This window comes from Oryzias latipes, chromosome 14 (assembly GCF_002234675.1).
Source record: "Oryzias latipes chromosome 14, ASM223467v1".
Classification (NCBI taxonomy): domain Eukaryota; kingdom Metazoa; phylum Chordata; class Actinopteri; order Beloniformes; family Adrianichthyidae; genus Oryzias; species Oryzias latipes.
In genome coordinates this window covers 10312415-10331901 of record NC_019872.2, presented here as the reverse complement: position 1 = coordinate 10331901, position 19487 = coordinate 10312415, and the positions used below count along the sequence as shown (strand labels likewise).

General features: G+C 40.2%; 2 protein-coding genes across 2 annotated transcripts; both read right to left on the bottom strand.

Annotated features, from left to right (window-relative positions):
- Positions 1-10570: 10570 nt before the first annotated feature.
- Positions 10571-14445, bottom strand: LOC101168388 (UDP-glucuronosyltransferase 1-5). Its single transcript, XM_004076204.3, has 4 exons — positions 14321-14445; positions 13905-14197; positions 13086-13799; positions 10571-11672 (listed from the first exon to the last, which is right to left on the bottom strand). Exons 2-4 carry the CDS (start codon positions 14190-14192, stop codon positions 11088-11090), a joined length of 1587 nt encoding a protein of 528 aa, XP_004076252.1. The 5' UTR covers positions 14193-14197; positions 14321-14445; the 3' UTR covers positions 10571-11087.
- A 503-nt stretch (positions 14446-14948) lies between these two features.
- Positions 14949-18427, bottom strand: LOC101170116 (UDP-glucuronosyltransferase 1-2-like). The gene is made up of 4 exons (XM_011483316.2): positions 18336-18427; positions 17907-18199; positions 17093-17806; positions 14949-16452 (listed from the first exon to the last, which is right to left on the bottom strand). The coding sequence occupies exons 2-4, from the start codon at positions 18192-18194 to the stop codon at positions 15868-15870; spliced, it is 1587 nt and encodes a 528-aa protein (XP_011481618.1). The 5' UTR covers positions 18195-18199; positions 18336-18427; the 3' UTR covers positions 14949-15867.
- Between the last annotated feature and the right edge of the window lie 1060 nt (positions 18428-19487).

Sequence of the window (19487 nt, the reverse complement as noted above, 5' to 3'; positions counted from 1 at the left end):
GCTCTCTGACCTTTAATGTAACAGCTAATATAACTGAGTTATTTTGTTTACTTTTATTGTTGGTATAGTCTAGAATAAAATAAAACAGAGCCAAATCAACCTCTTACTTTGTTCCCTTGCACTGAAAAGCTGTATGGGCCGTGTTACAGCCCACCCCAAGAGAGGGAGAAAATACTGTAGGTAACATAAAGAAATAATATTAAGCCGGTAAGGGTTAAAGGATGTCAGTGCAGCCGTTTATTTAATCGACAGCTGCAAAAGTAAAATGAAGGTAACAAATTTAAATGCTCAGGCACTAATGCAATAAATAACAAAACCAATGTGGAACTCAAACTAGATGGTAAATGGTGTATACTTATATAGCGCCTTTCTTCCTACAAGGACAAAGCGCTTTACAGTCACAGACCCATTCACCCAGTCACTCACACATTCACACACTGGTGGCGGCTCCACTGCCAAACACAGTCGCCCGCCTACCACCAGAGGCAAGGTGGGGTTCAGTGTCTTGCCCAAGGACACTTCAACTCATGGGTGTGAAAGGCGGGAATTGAACCTGCAATATTACGATCATGGGTCGACCGCTGCACCACGGCCGCCCCATGGATATCACCAAAACAAAGATCCCACGCAAGAGGGAAAAACCAGGCCGTTTCCACAGGTTCTAATGCCAAGTCCAACAACAGGTGCGAGCTGATTAAACGGAATCCTCCCAGGAATTCAGCTGTCACTGGAACAGGGGGTTGCTGTGGTGTTTATGTTTCCCGCCCAGCCAGGTGATTGGAGGAGGGAAGGAGGCTGCAATCATCTCCTGCAGGAGGTGAAGTCAGGTGGTGTGGTGGAGGTTTCTGTAAAAGACACACACACACATACACACACCAAAGGCCAGGGCCGAAACAGGCCATTATCCAACTTCAAGCACAAAGAGTCATGTTTTAAGCTTTGAAACTGCACTACATGACTTTTCCTTCTTATCCAAAAACTAGAAACAGTCTTTTTAGTGCAGTGCCAGACAGCTATGCTCTTGTCGATCCAAATCAAAATCAAACCAGTCCATTGTTGCTACAGCTCCCAATGTTATGCAGAACTCATTTTCTGTGTTTTGCCAGAAAAGACTTATTTCCAAGCAGTCCCCCAATAATAATCAGCAACTACGTGGTCAAAAACTGTGTGTTTGGTCAAAAAGGTATTGACGTTAACTTTGCAGTATGCTGGCATTATTTGCTTCCTTCTAAAGCTCAATTTTCTTTTTAACAACTTATTTCCAAGAAACACTGAGAGCAACAGGCACACATGACCAGCCAAAACAATAGCAGAGTTTGCCATGCACAAAAGAATATCCACTTGGGGCTCCGGCCAGTAGTTCCTCCAGAGAAAGAAACTGATATGCTTCACTGGCCTGTTGAGAGAATGATGTCATCTCTTTCAGATTTGCTCTGGGAGGACAAGTGAGTGCTTGCAGATGTGTGTGTCCTTGTGTTTGGGTTCGTGTTTTTTTATACTTTTAAGAACCAACCTGTCAGTCAGCCATCATTGTGAGAACTTCTGCGTCCCTGAGCACCTTTGGCAACTTCTCAATTGTGACAATTACGATCAGTTCTCAAGGCTGATTGGTCACTCAGTTGTAATTGTTTAGTGTTAGAATTAAGCAGTTTGGAACCTGGACGTGTCATATTAACTGCAGCCAATTCTTGTATGTGGTGGCCTTGTTTAGTTTAAGAACAGGACAAAATTTGGGTTAAAATTAGTCCAGATACCTTATGAATGTCAAGATTGGATAAGTCCACAGTAAATTTAATATTATTTGGTGTCAGACATAGGAGACAAACAATAGAAATGGCATGTGGCCTTACGTGCACCTTACTCACAGACTAGAGGGCTGCATAATCACCATACGACAGCATCACCCGTACGTCATAAGTGTGTGTACCAAACAATACACTTACCACACACACAACAATGTCATTTTCATGTCATCTTTTAAGTTGGCTGTACGAGCCTCAAGGACACTGCAAGACAACCCAAAAACCTGCACAGATGTGACAGAAGCCTAAAGTGCATAACTAGACAAATACTATACTACATATACTGTCTAATTTAACTGGCGACTTGCATAAGCATTTCACTCCTGTAAAGTGTTACACATCAGCACAAAGTTGCCTTTCTCCGCTTTGGAATCCACTGGAATTACATTAATTGCATAAACAGTTGAATGGTTAAGGTAGTTGAAAGAATGTCAACAGTGGAGCTAAAGCTCTGGTTTTAAAGGGTCAAAGCAGCATAATAGAATAGTGAACTTCTCCCTTATCAAAAAAATAATGTGTAGTTTACATAGCAAAGTCTCAGGTTTTTATGCCGGTTAAATAAGCATCACGTTTACTTTAGAAAAGAATAACTGTTGTGTCTTCTACCATAAGAGATAAAAGCTGAAGTGTTTAGTTTGATACCGCCCTGCTGAATGTTAATGTGTCTCAATGAAACCTGTACCAACATGTTTGTTGCTGGAAGACATGGAACAGTTGCAAAACGGTATAATTATCAAAGCCTTAAGGTAAAAATAGTTGATTCAGTGAAAAGTGCTTCATCATTGAGAGTGTAATACAGTTCATTAGTGACATTTAAGAGTACCCTCTTTGACACAAAGCTGCATTTAAAAAAAGCAAATTTTCCAGATTATGTATTGCAAAAAGGTTGGCTTTATAATAAAACAAAGTTTACAGCTGTTACACATTTTTAGACTTCTCAACAAACATCTGTTAAAATCATTAAGCTACATTTTTAGTTTTTTGTTATTTAGAAAACATGTTTTACACCTTTCTGGCTACCATTTTACAATATATTTATATATGTATATATATGTATATAGCGGCTGGGTAGCTCAGTTGGTAAGGTGCAGGACTGTCATGCAGGGTTCGATTCCCAGGGGCGGAATGAACAATTAATGGCAATGAAAATGGGGCAATTACCATAAAAATGGCGAGCAATTAACATCACCCAGCGAGGGTCCTTGGGCAAGTCTCTTAACGCTACTGCCTACCTCACAACATGAGAGACAATGAACCACATGTCATGCCGGCTCAGACGTCGCCCGGCCAAACAAGTTCTGCGTTAGGTGCTGGGGGACCAGAGCACCCTGATGGAAAGTGGGCTACTGGAAAAAGATGAAAATGGACTAGATATGAGAACAAGGATCTGTTAGTATGCTACTACTCAAGTAATCCCACCCAGAGGGATTACATACAAAGATTGTGGAATGAATGAATGCTTCGAAACCCACAATCAAGGCTAACTGCCAAACAACTGGTAGCCCAATGCTCCAACATCCACAAACGCCAACTCCTATCACAATTTGAGATTGAAGCGATACAATACAATTGCAATACCACGGGAGAGCCACAACAGCAGGTCAGAGAGGAGGCTATACCACACTCCCACCCTGAGCTTGGGTACACAGCCCCAACAACTACAGATATGCTGAGCAAGGCAGCAACTGACCTGAAAGACAAAATCATGTCTAGAATGAACACTAGGCAACCCCGGCACCAGCAACAACGGTTAAGTGATGTAACGCCTGAGAGTCTTCTGGAAACTGTGAATGAAGCATTGAGGGCAATTCCTACCACAATAATCACAGAAACCAATGAACTGGTTTACACTTCAGCAGCAGTGATCCTTGAGATGCTTGGCTATAAGAGCAACCATGGAAGAAAACAATACCCACCATGGAGAAACGGTTAGAGGCCTAAATCAAGGCAACTCTGAAGGATGTGAGTAAGCTGACAGAGGCTCAAAGAGGTAAAATGAGAAAGCAAGTACCTAAGAAATACAGCCAGATGCCCATACCTGAAGCACTGGAAACTGCCAAACAAAGGCTCTTAGCCTTGAGCAGCCGCCTAAAGAGGTACACAAGAGACAATGAAGCAAGACGGACGAGCAGGCTGTTCGCAACTCAGCCTGTGAAAGTGCACGCTCAGTGGCAGGGTCAAAACAGCCAAGCAGACCCACCAAGGCTGGAAACTGAACAGTACTGGAAAAGTATATGGGAGAAAGAGACAGCACATAACAGCAATGCCCAGTGGCTGGTCTCTCTGAGAAAAGAACATAGGAACAGAATCCAGTAACCATCACAATGGCAGACATCTAAGAAAGAGTCTCAGGTATGAAGAACTGGACAGAACCGGGCCCTGACATGATACATTCCTACTGGCTAAAGAAACTCACCGCACTCCACGAGCCCCTGGCAGCACAAATGAACCAGTTGCTAAGAGATGGGACTCACCCCGAATGGCTAATGGAAGGGCGAACGATCATAATCCAGAAAGATGCCTCAAAGGGTGCAGTCCCATCCAACTACCGGCCAATAACCTGTCTGTCCACAACACGGAAGATCAAGTCAGGCATCATTGCAACCAAGATAAATAGGCACATGGATCAATACATGAGCAACACACAGAAGAGCACTGGTAGAGACTCCAGAGGAGCCTAACAGCAACTCCTGGTTGACAGAATAGTTGCTCAAGACTGCAGGTCACGACACACCAACCTGTGCACAGCCTGGATTGATTACAAGGAAGCCTATGACTCAATGCAACACACATGGATCACTGAATGCTTGGAGCTGTACAACATCAACAGGACGTCATAGGAAACTCAATGAAGCTGTAGAAAAACCAGCCTTGAAGCCAATGGGAAGCCACTTGCACAAGTGTCCATCAAATGTGGGATATACCAAGGTGATGCTCTGTCCCCACTGCTGTTCTGCAGAGGTCTGAACCCCATCAGCCAAATAATCAACAAGACTGGCTATGGATACTGACTCAGAAATGGGGCCAAAATCAGTCACCTCCTCTATATGGATGACATCAAGCTATATGCTAAGAGCGATCGTGACATTGACTGCCTGATCCACACCACCAGGATCTACAGTACTGACATTGGGATGTCATTCGGGCTCGAGAAATGCAGCCAGATGGTGAAAAAGAGAGGCAAGGTAGTCCACACAGGAGGGGTCTAACTCCCAGAGGGAACAATAGCAGACATTGAGGACAGTTACAAGTACCTTGGAATTCCGCAGGCAAATAGCAACCTGGAGCAGGCAACAGGAAAGCTGCAACAGCTAAATACCTCCAACGAGTAAGGCAATTCCTGAGAAGCCAGCTCAATGGCAAAAATAAGACCCGGGCAATAAACAGCTACGCACTGCCAGTTATCAGATACCCTGCAGGAATAATAAGATGGCCAATGGAAGAGATACAGACCACGGATATTAAAACACGAAAGATCCTCACAATGCATGGAGGGTTGCATCCCAAATCCAGCACCCTGAGACTGAATGCTAGCCGCAAGGAAGGAGGCCAAGGACTAGTGAGTGTAGAAGCCACTATCCAGGATGAAAACATCCAAGATGCATGAAGCTCAAGGCCCCAACTGACAGTGTGCTCAGTGAATGTCTCAGGCAATGGAGAGCAGAGGATACAGTGCTGGAGGACAGATCCTCATAGGAGGACAAACCCCTGCATGGCATGTACCACCGGACCATAACTAAAGTGGCTGATATCAAGAAGTCCTACCAATGGCTAAAAAAGGACTGGCCTACAGGACAGCCCTGAAACGCTCATCCTGGCAGCTCAGGAACAAGCCCTGAGCACCAGAGCGATAGGGGCTCAGATCTACCACACCAGAAAAGACCCAAGTTGTAGGCTGTGCAAAGAGGCGCCTGGCCCAGCCGCCCGGATCCTCTGCTGTTCCGCTGGCCCCCGCCACGAGAAGGAAACGCCGCCGTCTGCTGAAAGAGGCGGTGGCCCGACGCTCAGGCGAGCTTCCCCGGGGCTTGCGCGCCGCAACCTGCATCTCACCAGCTTCAGGGGATCCACTCTCCACAGAAAAACCAGGTCTTCACGCTGGAGTACTGTCTGCCCGGAAACATCACTATGGAGCTCCCATTTCTCCACCTGAGCCCGCTGGAGCGGAGGCCGCTGCTCATCACCCCGCTGCTGTATCGGGGAGACCCGCTGGAAGACCCGGACCTGTGCAGCAGCCCGCGCTCATCGTGGGAGACTCCGTTGTCCGGCATGTCCGGGTCAGAAGGTGCCGCACACACACACTCTCTGGAGCTGTCGTCAATGAGATTAAAAACTCTGCCCACCAACTCTCTGTGAAATACCCCTCTGCGGAGACTTTTATCATACATGCAGGCACCAACAACCTGAAACTGCAGCAATCAGAGACTCTGAAAATGGACTTCATCCACCTGATTCATACCATCCAACAGTTAAACATACACTGTATCGTATCTGGACCACTACCTGCACCCCGTTATGGAGACATCATGTTCTCACGCGTCCGTCAGCTTCACATTTGGTTAAAAACATACTGTCATTCCATAAGCATTCCATACGTTGATAACTTCACAACTTTTTACAATAGACCATACCTCTTCAAATCAGACGGTTTACACCCCAACTATAGTGGTTCCCGTCTTCTCAGCATGAACATTGATCTCACCCTCCGTTCTTTCAAAACCATATCCAGCTGACGGTTGAACCAGGACACCCACACCCCTGACTCATCATTCTCTGCCATACAGCATCACATACCAGTCCGCATCACCAATAGACATTCTAATCATTTGCATTCATATCCACGTGCCTCGCATATTTGTTGTCTCCGACCAATTCACACATCAGTCACAAAACCCATGACATGCACACATAAGATTGTACCCACAACCATGAAGATGGCTCTTTTAAATGTCAGATCCCTTTTAAATAAGTCTTTTATCATAAATGATCTGATTTTAGACCATGATTTAACCTGTTTGTTTTTAACTGAAACCTGGCTTGGCTCTGATGCACCAGCTATTCTCACTGAGGCTTCTCCACCTAATTTTAATTTTTTATTTTCAATCAGGGGAGGAAAGAAAGGTGGAGGTACAGCATCGATTGCTCACAAAAGAATTTTATCTGAAAATATTTTACTCGGTAAATATTGTTCATTTGAGCATCATGCTTTTCTTTTTGGAGACCCACCTGTTTTAACTGTCACAGTATACAGACCACCAACCCCTCCTTCCTGTTTTATCGAAGAATTTTCGGAACTTTTATCATCTCTTCATATTAGGTACAATAGGATTTTAATTACTGGTGATTTTAATTTGCATGTTGACAATTGTAATGATATCTATGCCTGCGAGTTTTTAAATCTTCTAAACAGCATGGATTTTCAGCAGCATGTCACACAGCCAACTCACAACAGAGGACACACCCTGGACCTGGTCATTACCTATGGTCTGTCCACTGGGGTGTCCTCTGTTGTTGACATAGCCACCTCAGACCATTACTGTGTGTTTTTTACTGTCACCAGTGAAATCCAGCAGGAAGCCTCAGTGAGAACTGTGAGGAAACGGTATTTAACTCCTGAAGTGGCTGCAAGTTTTATTGATGTTTTTAAGCAAACTCCTGCTCAGATTTTACCTGCACCCTGTGATTTTATTGTTGATCATTTTAATAACAGACTTCAGTCTTCCATAGATGCAGTGGCTCCACTCAAAACAAAAACATTAAAAGCCACTCCTAAAATGCCATGGAAGACTGACGACATTAAGGGTCTGAAGCAGAACTGCAGGAGAGCAGAGAGGAAATACAGGAAGACGAAATTAATAATTCACAAAGACATTTTTAAAGAACAACTCAAAATCTACAATAACTCAGTTAAACGGGCCAGAACCTCCTATTTTTCAAAAATCATTTCAGAAAATAAATAAAAACAACCCCAAATTTCTTTTTAAAACAATTGATATTTTAATAAACAAAGACTTCAACAAGTCCTCCATGCCATCATCTAATGCTTCATGTGAGGACTTCGCAGACCACTTCATGGTGTTCTGGTGCTACTGGATCTTAGTGCCGCTTTTGATACAGTAGATCACCAGATTTTATTAGACAGACTTAGTAGTCTAGTGGGCCTTTCTGGAAATGTTCTTAAGTGGTTTTACTCTTACCTGACAGATCGACACTTTTATGTAAGTATGGATATGTGCTCTTCAGGAATCCACGAAATAAGCTGTGGGGTTCCCCAAGGGTCAATTTTAGGGCCAATACTTTTTAATTTGTATATGTTGCCTCTTGGGGAGGTCATCAGGAGACATGGCGTTGACTTTCACAGCTATGCTGATGATACACAGCTTTACATCACCGTGTCTCCTGATGACCTTGAACCGGTTAACACTCTTTTAAACTGCATTTTAGATATAAAGTTGTGGATGGCAGAAAATTTCTTAAAGCTCAACCAGGACAAAACTGAAGTTTTAATCATCGGTTCTGAAGACAAGAGAGAGATGATTTTACCACATCTTCATAATTTTAAACCTTCTCAATGTGTGAGAAACCTGGGCGTACTTTTTGACTCTGAGCTAAATTTTATCCCACACATTAAAAATGTCGTTAAGACAGGATTTTATCATCTCAAAAACATTGCCAGAGTCCGCCCGTTCCTCTCTCTTGCCAGCACAGAAGTGCTAATGCATGCTTTTATTTTCAGTCGTTTAGATTACTGTAATGCCCTGCTCTCTGGTTTACCCAAAAAGTCTCTTTCAAACTTACAACTTCTACAGAACTCAGCGGCACGAGTTCTGACGAGAACCAGAGGGCGGGAACACATTACACCGGTTTTAAAATCGCTGCATTGGCTCCCTGTGCGTTTCAGGATTGATTTTAAAATTCTTTTAATGGTTTATAAATGTTTTTATGGTCTTGGGCCTTCTTATTTAAATGATATTCTTTTAAAATATGAGCCCTCGCGGACCTTGAGGTCTTCCGGTACTGGCCTCTTAGTTGTTCCCAAGGTGAGGACCAAAACTTATGGTGAGGCTTCGTTCTGCCATTATGGTCCTCGCCTGTGGAACGGCCTTCCGGAGAGCCTCAGGGCCGCAGAGACAGTAGAGGTTTTTAAGAAGAGGCTCAAGACCCACCTTTTTAATTTAGCTTTTAGTTGATTTTAACTGCTAATTTATTCTATTAGTTTTAGTATAGGCTATTTTATTTATGTATTTATTTTAATTTTATGCATCTTATTTTCAATTTTATGTTTTTTTCTTTTTTATGTTTTTAATTTTAGCATCTTATGATTTTAGCCCCAGTGTTTCTTGAGGGGATCTTTTCCTCCAGGGATTGCCGGCTTGGTCAGCGGTTGTTGCTGCAGTTGTTGCCCTTGCTGGGGCGGCTGGGGTCTAATTTTACAGCTTTTGGCTGTGAGGGGGACCCCGGTGTTGTTCCGGTCTGGGTGGGCACTGTGGCGATGTTCCGGTGGCCGGGCTGGCTCCTGGTATGAAAGGATTCCCAGATACTGTTTCCTCACAGCAGAGCTAAGCCATACTTGTTTATTTATTTATTTATTTATTTATTTATTCTTTTACAGTTACATAGTCATATTTCATTGTACGTGGGAGCCATGGGTCATGTGGTTTAATGGAGGGGAGTGGGAAGGGTGAAGGGTGGGTTGGGGTTTTTATTGTAATGTTGTGTGTTTACTGTTTTTAGTGTTAAAGCGCTTCGAGCTGCACAAAGTGCATGAGAAGCGCTATTTTATAAATAAAATAAAGTTTGAATAAGTTCTGAAACAATCCAGCTCATAACTGCAGGGTGTAAGATGCTGGCAGGGAAAGCCTACATGGAGCGCCACAATCAAGTGGCTGGAATAATATACAGGAACATGTGTGCAGAATATGAAGTGGAAACCCCAAGATCAAAATGGGAAACACCTCCGAAGTTGATAGAGAATCACAGGGCAAAGATCCTGTGGGATTTCCAGATCCAGACTGATAGGATGATAATGGCGAACTAACCAGACATTGTAGTGGTGGATAAAGAACAGAGGAAAGCCGTTGTGGTGGATGTGGCAGTGCCAAGCGATGGAAACATCAGGAAGAAGGAACATGAGAAACTGGAGAAATACCAGGGACTCAGAGAAGAACTGGAGAAAGCATGGAAAGTGAAGGTGACAGTGGTGCCTGTGGTAATTGGAGCACTCAGGGCAGTAACCCCCAAGCTGGAGGAGTGGCTACAACAGATACCTGGAAAGACCTCAGACCTCTCAGTACAGAAAAGTGCAGTACTAGGAACAGCTAAGATACTGCGCAGGACCCTCAAGCTCCCAGGTCTCTGGTAGAGGACCCGAGCTTGGAGGAAAAGCCACCCACGGAGGGTGAGAGGGGCGTTATTTTATATATGTGTTTATATTTGTTTTTTGTGCAGGTTAGCTTTGGCTCTATAATGGCCACGCCCCAGCTGCCTACACTTTAGTAAATTTGTTGTGTTCTATTTAAGCTACCCTGTTTCTGTGTTACAATCTGGTTTTCTGTTATTTTATTTTTTTATTTTTTTTTCTTGTCTGTGCTAAGGGACTGTGTTATTACAATGGGTTTTGGAGTTTCTGTCCCACTTGAAGTGGTGCCCTTTGTTAATTACATAATTCTCCTCACTCCACTTCGCCACTTTGTTCCTGCATTTGGGTCGTCCCAATACACCAGTAACAAAGGGTGGAATTTGGCAACTAGTACAAAAGCTCTTAAAACATGTACATAAGAACATCTTTCCATTTATTTTCAATAATAAAATGTGTTTTGTACTGATTCAGAACAGTAAAAGGGGGATACCTTTTTCCTCAAAAACAAAAGCAAAAGCTAGTAATTACAAAACGTTTTTGAGTTCAGTGCTTTCATTTTTGTTTAATCATTCTCATTCTCATTCTTAAAGACAAATATAATATGCAAAAACTGTTTTGCCGACAACAAGTACAAGCACCTTAAAAACTTTCAATTTAAAGGTAGAAGTGGTTATAAATAAACTTTTCATGACTTTTAGTCTGTTGTTGCGTAAAACAAACAAAAATCCTTTTCAAAACAAGTTCTCAAAGTTGATAAAGGGTTACTCTGGGATTGAGAAATATTTTAAGTGACTTTATGAAAAAGAAAAATTTAAAGAAACTAAAAAGGTTTCTTTTTGTATTACATATTCACACCTTTGCGCTAGAACAGTTTTTCCTAAATTAACTAACGAAAACAAATGAAAACACTTCGGATTAACCTGATAACTTTAGTTAAGCTTAGTTTTTGTCTTTATTTTCCTTCTGCAGCACAAAAATCTGAAAACACCATAAATAGAGTAAAGCAGCACAGCTCCTACAGCCAGAAGCAGGAGGACAACATCTAAACTGTGATATGAGTACCACGGCATCTTGTAAGCCTCTGAAATCAGATGTCGAGCCCCTTTGTGTCGTATCACATACTCTATCCAGAAAATAGCCTGATCCATGGGTGACATTGGCTTATCTTTGTGCAAACGAGAAAGTCTTTGAATGTTTTGCCTGTAGCTACTATTATGGAGCACCTCCTTAAGACCTTCTTCAAAATTGCGGCCATTCAAGTCAGCAAGTTGGAGGATTTTTCCAGCACCTCTTTCCTGCAAACGTAGAAGGTTGTCGTACTGATCAAAGAACAGTGGGATGCCCAGCACTGGGACCCCATGGTAAATGGCCTCTTGGACTCCGTTGGTCCCTCCATGAGCTACAAAGACTTTAACCTGCGGATGTCCAAGGAGGTCTTTCTGTGGCATCCAGTCCACTATGAGAGTGTTATTGCCCAGTGTAGAAGGACGGTCCCCTTTGTGTTTCCATATCACCTAAAAGGAAGCAACAATCTTACAATCATTTCATACTTTTTTTAATGAATACTGAAAGACCATAAAAACAAAAATTTAGTCTGTGGCCACATAAATAGTATTTATTTTGCACTCTTTGCCTTTTTGTGGCCATGAATTAGCACTTGCATATTTTAAATATTTTGTGGCTACAATTTATTTTTCGTACCATGTCACCCTACGGCCACCATTATTTTTATAAGCTTATAGGGTATTTTTTTATTTGAAAAAAAAAAGTAAAAATCAAGTATTTATTCAAATAAAAAAAGATACTATAAACATCAATTGCAACTATTTTTTCCCTTTTATTTGAACAAAGTCAAAAATTTTAGCATGTTGTAAATAAATAAGTATGGCTTTTGGCAGTTTATAATTCAAATAACCACAACTTTAAAACTACCTTAATTTTTTTCATCCTCAATTTTATCATCCAAAATCTCTAATGTCAGTAAATTTTATACTGTGGCATGGTAAACTTAGTAAATGAGGGCAGTACCACAGCACAATGTGGTATTAGTTTTATTGGCCTTTTCCCAGAGAGTACAGACTGCTTATTACGAGAGCCTTGTGCAGTTGTGGTCTCCATTGTGCTTTACAGGAGTAACAGCAGTGTTTCTTCAATTTATTAAAATAGGTAAGAAGTACATATTTGGCTGATTGCAGAGGTGGTTGACAAAGAATCTTTATACCAGGAAGCAGTGGATGTAGTTTGTTTTTCGGGGGGATAAATTTGACTTAAACCTGGTTTGCTTACATTACTTTTCAAAAGACAGCTACAGTAAACTTGAAAGGATGCTGGATTTGCCACAAAGTTGTTCCTCTAACCAACAATCTGGATATCTGTGTTCATTCTATACATGTGTAGAAAAACAATGGAATATGAAGTAACTTATTACAAAAGTTACATTTTGCAGTAATATAATACTTTTTGCAGTAATTAAATGTAATGTAATGTAAAACCTAAGTAATAAGTTGTAATGTAGTTTTATTCATTATTAAATGTTCAGTATGTTGTGTATGACAAAAGATTAACTGCCAAAAATGTCATTGTTTAAAGCAGCGAGACTAAGAGGCACAAACAAATGAAAAAACGCTGTAAACAATACCATTTTTGAGGCAGAAGTAAGGGATTTTTTTTAATTATACATAATATATTATTAGTGCGTCTTTTTTTCCTTAATAGAAACATTGTCATTGCTAGTTTTAAAAAGAGTTTTCATTACTAGGAAATTGCATCCTAGCAGTGCACATTTGTAAACTGGGGTATAATTCTGCTAAAAGCATCAGTAGGAAGATTGTATCTTCAATATCGATCAAAGTCGTAAAAGGGCAGATTAAAAATCTCCATAAAATTTGGCATTAAATTGAAAAAATGTAATAAATGTTGTCTGTTACCTTCTGGGGCATCTTGGAAAAGACTTCGGCAATCTCATTTGCAACGTCTTGAGGCAGAGCATTAACCAATGTTCCCAAAGTCATGATTATCACTCCATGTTCTCCAGAACTTTGAACAAACTTCTCTAGATCTGCTGGCAGAGGTTCAGCTGGTTTGCACTGGAATCCTCCGATGTAGACCACGTTTGGCATGGTAGGTCGAGGGAAGTCAAACACAAAATCTGATCTAAAAAGCCAAATGTCTGCTTGCTGAAGCAGAGAGACGATGCTACATCCACCCTCTATGTATTTACTACAGATGTCATCATAGATGGGCCCCACCAAGAACAATTCTTGAAACTTTGTGATGCAGTTAAAAAAGATGTTTTTGAGCCTCTGAATGAAGTCCATCCTATCTGTTAAGCCTGATCCTGGTACTGGGATATAAGAAAGTGGAGAAGGGGCCAGAACAAAGTGACCTTCTCCAACGGGGATCCAGCGCACATTGAGTACCACAGGTAGATTAAAATATTTGGCTAAGACAAGACCTCCACCTATCGCTGGATCAGTCAGAACCACATCATATTTGGAATCGGTTATTTGTTTTGCCAGATCCTCGTTCTCAAAAATGTCTTTTGTAACATCACACCACAATACGTGAGCCTGAGTGAGCATCGACAGAAAGTCTTTGTTGAGCTTGAAGAAAGACAACATTGAAGCACCTTCTCGCTGCACCTATGATAGCAAAAATAAAAACACAAAGATGATAAGGGATCTTTATACTTAATGGAAAATTAGAATTTTCATGTATTTATTTCTATAAAGCAAATGATCAAATACCTTAATTTGCTCTTTTACGAAAACATCAAAGAAGTCTTCTAAGGCCTCTTCCATTTCAAGGGTGATGGATGAGTAGATAGGAGACTTCTCTTTTATGTACCAGCTGGTGGAAACCCTAATCACAGTAATATTGTGTCCCCTGGCATGAAGTTCTTCTAGAAGAATCTTCATGTTGATCCAGTGGCTTCCATCAACAGGATACACTAGAATATTTCCTCCACTGCATGATGGCACCAAGAAAATGAGACAGAGACTAAAACATGCTAATCCTCCACACACTCGATACATTGCTCCTAGAGAATGAGAATATATATGACTATAAGGTTGATATAGCTTTGGATTGTTTAAACAGAAAATAACTCATTGCTAAATTTTGTTTTAACTAACAGAGATACAGGTTTCTGAAATCCGCTCACCTGTTGTCAGTCGCCAATAGTTGTATCCTTCTAGCAGGCTATACCCATGTAAAGTACATCCAACAGGAATTTATGAGACTTGGGTTCAAACTCCGGCCTCTGATCTCCTCTGTCCTTCAAAAGTAAATGAGTTACCTCATTGGTTACATACTGTAGACCAAAAAATTGATTATTTTCTTTTGTAAATGTATCATGAGTTGTATTGTTTGATGGTTACAAATCTTATAAACACCGTGAAAGAGTAGAATGTAAAAGTTGTGGCGCAAATGTTTTACAATGCTTGCATAGAAAACCTCTGACCTCTCAATTCTTAATAAAGATTGTACAACCTGTAAAAGATTAATGTCACGTAGCTATAAATACATATAAGAAGTGAGCATACTTATTAAGTATGGTTGAATGATGAATTGCAACCAAAAAGTTTATTAATGTTCATTTAATTTTCCAGCTTCAGTAATAAGACAAAAAATAAATGCTTGAACAAAAAAAAGTGCAGAATTAAATGCTAAATCTGATTAGATTGTTTTTATTTGTATTGTTATATGGTAATCTATCATGTGTTATGTTGGTTATGCATTTGAAATGTTTATTTGATTGTAAAGCAAAGTGATTAAGAACAGAAGAAGAGTTCCATTTTCAAATCAATTTATTCATAGAGAAAAAAACAACTGGGTCCATGTGCTTATAGGTATTTCAAGCGTCCTTTAAAAAAAATGAATGCATTAATAAGTGTAAACAATCCTTTTATGTAATTTTTAACATTTAAACGGGACATTAAAAAAACAGTTATTTTCTCTGTTTAATCATGTTTAAGAAAAAAAGAAATAAATTCATAGAAAAAACGTCCCAGTCTTGTCTAAACTATAGGTTATTGCTCAAGACGGTGGTGCCAAACGTAACTCCAGATATACAGTTCTTAGCACTCATTGGATAGATGGTAAAATCTTTGGAACAACAATAAGATGTAGTTTTACAAATGAAATTATTACAGCTGTGCTAATTACTGTTTGCAAGTTGCTGCAATAAAAAAACATGTAAATCTAGTTTTACGCAAAAAAATATATTTATATTTATTTTCTATATAAATATTACATTTTCTTCACTTATACCACAAAGAAAAAAATACTTCAAGTCTTCTTTTTAAACAAAGACTGATGTAACACAGGATTTAAAAAATCTTGATTTTAGCAAAATTTGATTTTTAGATTCCAATTTTTTTTTAATCAAACCTTTTTCTTTTTCATTTGATGGTTTCTGTTGTCAAAACGAAACTTAAATACCCATAGGCCTGTGTACAACAACTGCCACAGAACTTCAAAATCTATTTTTAAACAGCAGAAAACCTGATTTTATTGATGTGTTAGAATTTCTATTTTTATTTCCTCTTTCGCCTGTTTTTAGCCGGATAAATAAAGTAAAATCATTAGGTTCAGTGCTAGACCGCTTTTTACATTATTCCATAAAATAAATTCATCCCAACTTGTAAATTGGCTTCAAATATTTAAACAAAACTAGAGGAAAAAATGTTTTAACAAATACAGAATTGTTTAGTTTTGTTTGGTTTTTGTCTTTCTTTTCCTTCTGCAGCACAGAAATCTGAAAACAGCATAAATGGCGTAAAGCAGCACAGTTTCTACTGCCAGCACCAAAAGGACAACATCAAAACTGTGATATGAGTACCACGGCATCTTGTAAGCCTCTGAAATCAGATGTCGAGCCCCTTTGTGTCGTATCACATACTCTATCCAGAAAATAGCCTGATCCATGGGTGACATTGGCTTATCTTTGTGCAAACAAGAAAGTCTTTGAATGTTTTGCCTGTAGCTAATATTATGGAGCACCTCCTTAAGACCTTCTTCAAAAGTGCGGCCATTCAAGTCAGCAAGTTGGAGGATTTTACCAGCTCCTCTTTCCTGCAAACGTAGAAGGTTGTCGTACTGATCAAAGAACAGTGGGATGCCCAGCACTGGGACCCCATGGTAAATGGCCTCTTGGACTCCGTTGGTCCCTCCATGAGCTACAAAGACTTTAACCTGCGAATGTCCAAGGAGGTCTTTCTGTGGCATCCAGTCCACTATGAGAGTGTTATCGCCCAGTGTAGATGGACGGTCCCCTTTGTGTTTCCATATCACCTAAAAACAAGTAACAGAAATAGGATTATGATAAGTTGGACTGTTTTAAAAAAAATGTAGGACAACCAAAACAAAAAAGGACCAACACTTTTTCTTTCAGTTAATTTAGTGACAAAGTCATTCTTAAATCTCTATTCAAAAAGTTTAGATTTATCTAACATGATTATATTTCTGTTATACAGGTTAGTACTTCTAAAAGAAAAAAATGTACATTTGTTATTATCCATCCATCCATCCATCCATCCATCCATTTTCTTTCACTCATTCAAGTCATGAGCGGAGCAGTCTAAGCTGATGCCCAGACTTTGCTTTTTTCAGTCTTTTTCTCAAGCTCCTCCAGAGAAATCCCAAAGCGCTCTTAAAGCCAGCTGAGAGATGTGGTCTCCCCAGGGTGTCCTGGGTGTTTCCCTGGGATATCTGCCTAGTGGGACATGCTCAGAACACCTCTGTTCAGGAGGCATCCAAATAGGATGAAAGTACTTAGAAAACAGAAATGACTGAAGTAGAATTTTTGAAGGCCTATCTTACTGCTTAATTTTAGATTTTCTTTGATTGGTCAATTAGTAACAGCATAGATTTGTCATATTTATCAAGAATATTTATATTGTATTAAAAAGATGAATAAAATGTCATCTGTTACCTTCTGGGGCATTTTGGAAAAGACTTCGGCAATCTCATTTGCAACGTCTTGTGGTAGTTCATTAACCAATGTTCCCAAAGTCATGATTATCACTCCATGTTCGCCAGAACTTTGAACAAACTTCTCTAGATCTGCTGGCAGAGGTTCAGCTGGTTTGCACTGGAATCCTCCGATGTAGACCACGTTTGGCATGGTAGGTCGAGGGAAGTCAAACACAAAATCTGATCTAAAAAGCCAAATGTCTGCTTGCTGAAGCAGAGAGACAATGCTACACCCACCCTGGATGTATTTACTACAGATGTCATCATAGATGGGCCCCACCATAACTATTTGCTGAAAGTTTATGATGCCGTAAAAAAATATGTTTTTGAGCCTCTGAATGAAGTCCATCCTATCTGTTAACCCTGATCCTGGTACTGGGATATAAGAAAGTGGAGAAGGGGCCAGAACAAAGTGACCTTCTCCACTGGTGATCCAGCGCACATTGAGTACCACAGGTAGATTAAAATATTTTGCAAGTACGACCCCTGCACTCATTGCTGGATCAGTCAGAACCAGATCAAACTTTGAATCGATGATTTGTTTTACCAGGTTCTTATTCTCAAAAATGTGTTTTGTAGCATTACACCGCAATGCATGAGCATGAGACATCATAGAAATAAAGTCTTTGTGTAGCCTGAAGAAAGACGACAGTGAAGCACCTTCTCGCTGCACCTAAATAAAATAAATAAATAAACATGACATTAAAACTCAGTTTAATAAATAAAAAAAACAGAGAATATTATGTATCAAACTATTAGTCAGAGTCAAATACCCTAATTTGCTCCTTTATGAACACATCAAAAAAATCTTCCAAGGCCTCTTCCACTTCAACGGTGATGGATGAGTAGATAGGAGACTTCTCTTTTATGTACCAGCTGGTGGAAACCCTAATCACAGTAATATTGTGTCCCCTGGCATGAAGTTCTTCTAGAAGAATCTTCATGTTGATCCAGTGGCTTCCATCAATAGGATACACTAGAATATTTCCTCCACTGCATGATGGTGCCAGGAAATGGAGGCATAGATTAAAGAATACAAAGACTCCACACACCTGATGCATTTCTCCTATAGAATGAGAAACAATGAAATTTGCTTTAATACTTTATATCAAAGTCTGGTCAGGTTTAACATTAAGTAGCATTAAAAACACACACTGTTAAATGTGTAATTGGCCAAAAAATGTTTCAATTAAAATCCCTACCTTTTTTCAGCAGTCAGTAGTGGCCCATTCCCAAATCCTGATCAACTGGACATGTATTATATTTGCGTTCAAACTCCAGTCTCAGAGATGATGTGTCCTTTCACAAGTAAATAAGTTACCCCTGGCGCATGTTGCATTATGTCACCAAAAATGGGGGAAAAAGGAATTTTCTATTTCTCCAATTTCCACAGATTTAAAAGTTTAGTTTGTAAAGTTGTGAAAAAACCTGGTAATGACAATCATGTGTGAGCTGTGCATTATACTTTTGCTATATTGCTCCTGTTAAAATAACTTGGAGTAGTGTTAAAGTTAAAGTACATAAACTTTTACAAGCAAATGCCCACTTTTAGTGTGAAACGTATCGTAGAAGGAGCAATACTGGGATTGAAATCCTTCGCTCCATCCACTGCTTACTTGTCAAGATCGATTTTGACAATGAGAGGCAATTAACTATCATTCCAACCACAAAAACCCAATGTGAAACTCCCTAAAAACCCACTCCACTGAAAATTTTGTTTTTGGTGTTTTTAACAAGTTCTGTTGACATTTTTCTTATGATGGAGGACACTTATTAGGATCATTTTAACTCAAAATTGCATTTTCGCATTTCTTCATACAAATATACAAATTTTTATTAATTAGGAGCAGACAAAAATAATTCAGGTTGTAAAAGCTTGTCTTATTTGTGAAGTATAGAATACACACTGGGTAGGCCTTAAATAATGTCAGGCTCAGGTGATTGAGCATGTCAGCCAATGGCCGCTGGGTCAGTGGTTCGATCCCCCTGTCATGGTGCCTCTGTCAGCTCTCCTACCCCTCCCCTCTCTGCTTGGCCTCTGATTCTACACAGCTGTGACCACTCACCACAACACCTGCCTGCCTTCAAAAGAAGATCCAGCTCCAGTATTCATCGCCAGTTCGTTGCCCCTGATGGTGCATAGTTTGTTCACTAGTTTTTCTAGTTCATGTATTTATGCCTTTGCCTGAGCCACACTCTCTGCCTTGTTCCCAGGACATCATTACCACCAGTTGTCGCCTGAGTCATCAGCTCTCCCGGATCCAAGCCTCTACATCCTCTAGTCACGCCTCAAGCCTCAACCTACCTTCAGACTCACCACGAACATCTGCCGAACTTCCAATCACGCCACGAGC

Bases quoted from the DNA above. Each gene is read 5' to 3' on its own strand.
- LOC101168388 (XM_004076204.3), bottom strand. From the start codon at position 14,192: ATGTATCGAGTGTGTGGAGGATTAGCATGTTTTAGTCTCTGTCTCATT. The intron at 13,800-13,904 runs GTATTTGATCAT...TTGCTATCATAG, and splicing joins TCGTAAAAGAGCAAATTAAG to GTGCAGCGAGAAGGTGCTTC. The intron at 11,673-13,085 runs GTAACAGACAAC...GCTTCCTTTTAG, and splicing joins TTTCCAAGATGCCCCAGAAG to GTGATATGGAAACACAAAGG.
- LOC101170116 (XM_011483316.2), bottom strand. From the start codon at position 18,194: ATGCATCAGGTGTGTGGAGTCTTTGTATTCTTTAATCTATGCCTCCAT. The intron at 17,807-17,906 runs GTATTTGACTCT...TATTTTATTTAG, and splicing joins TCATAAAGGAGCAAATTAGG to GTGCAGCGAGAAGGTGCTTC. The intron at 16,453-17,092 runs GTAACAGATGAC...ACTTGTTTTTAG, and splicing joins TTTCCAAAATGCCCCAGAAG to GTGATATGGAAACACAAAGG.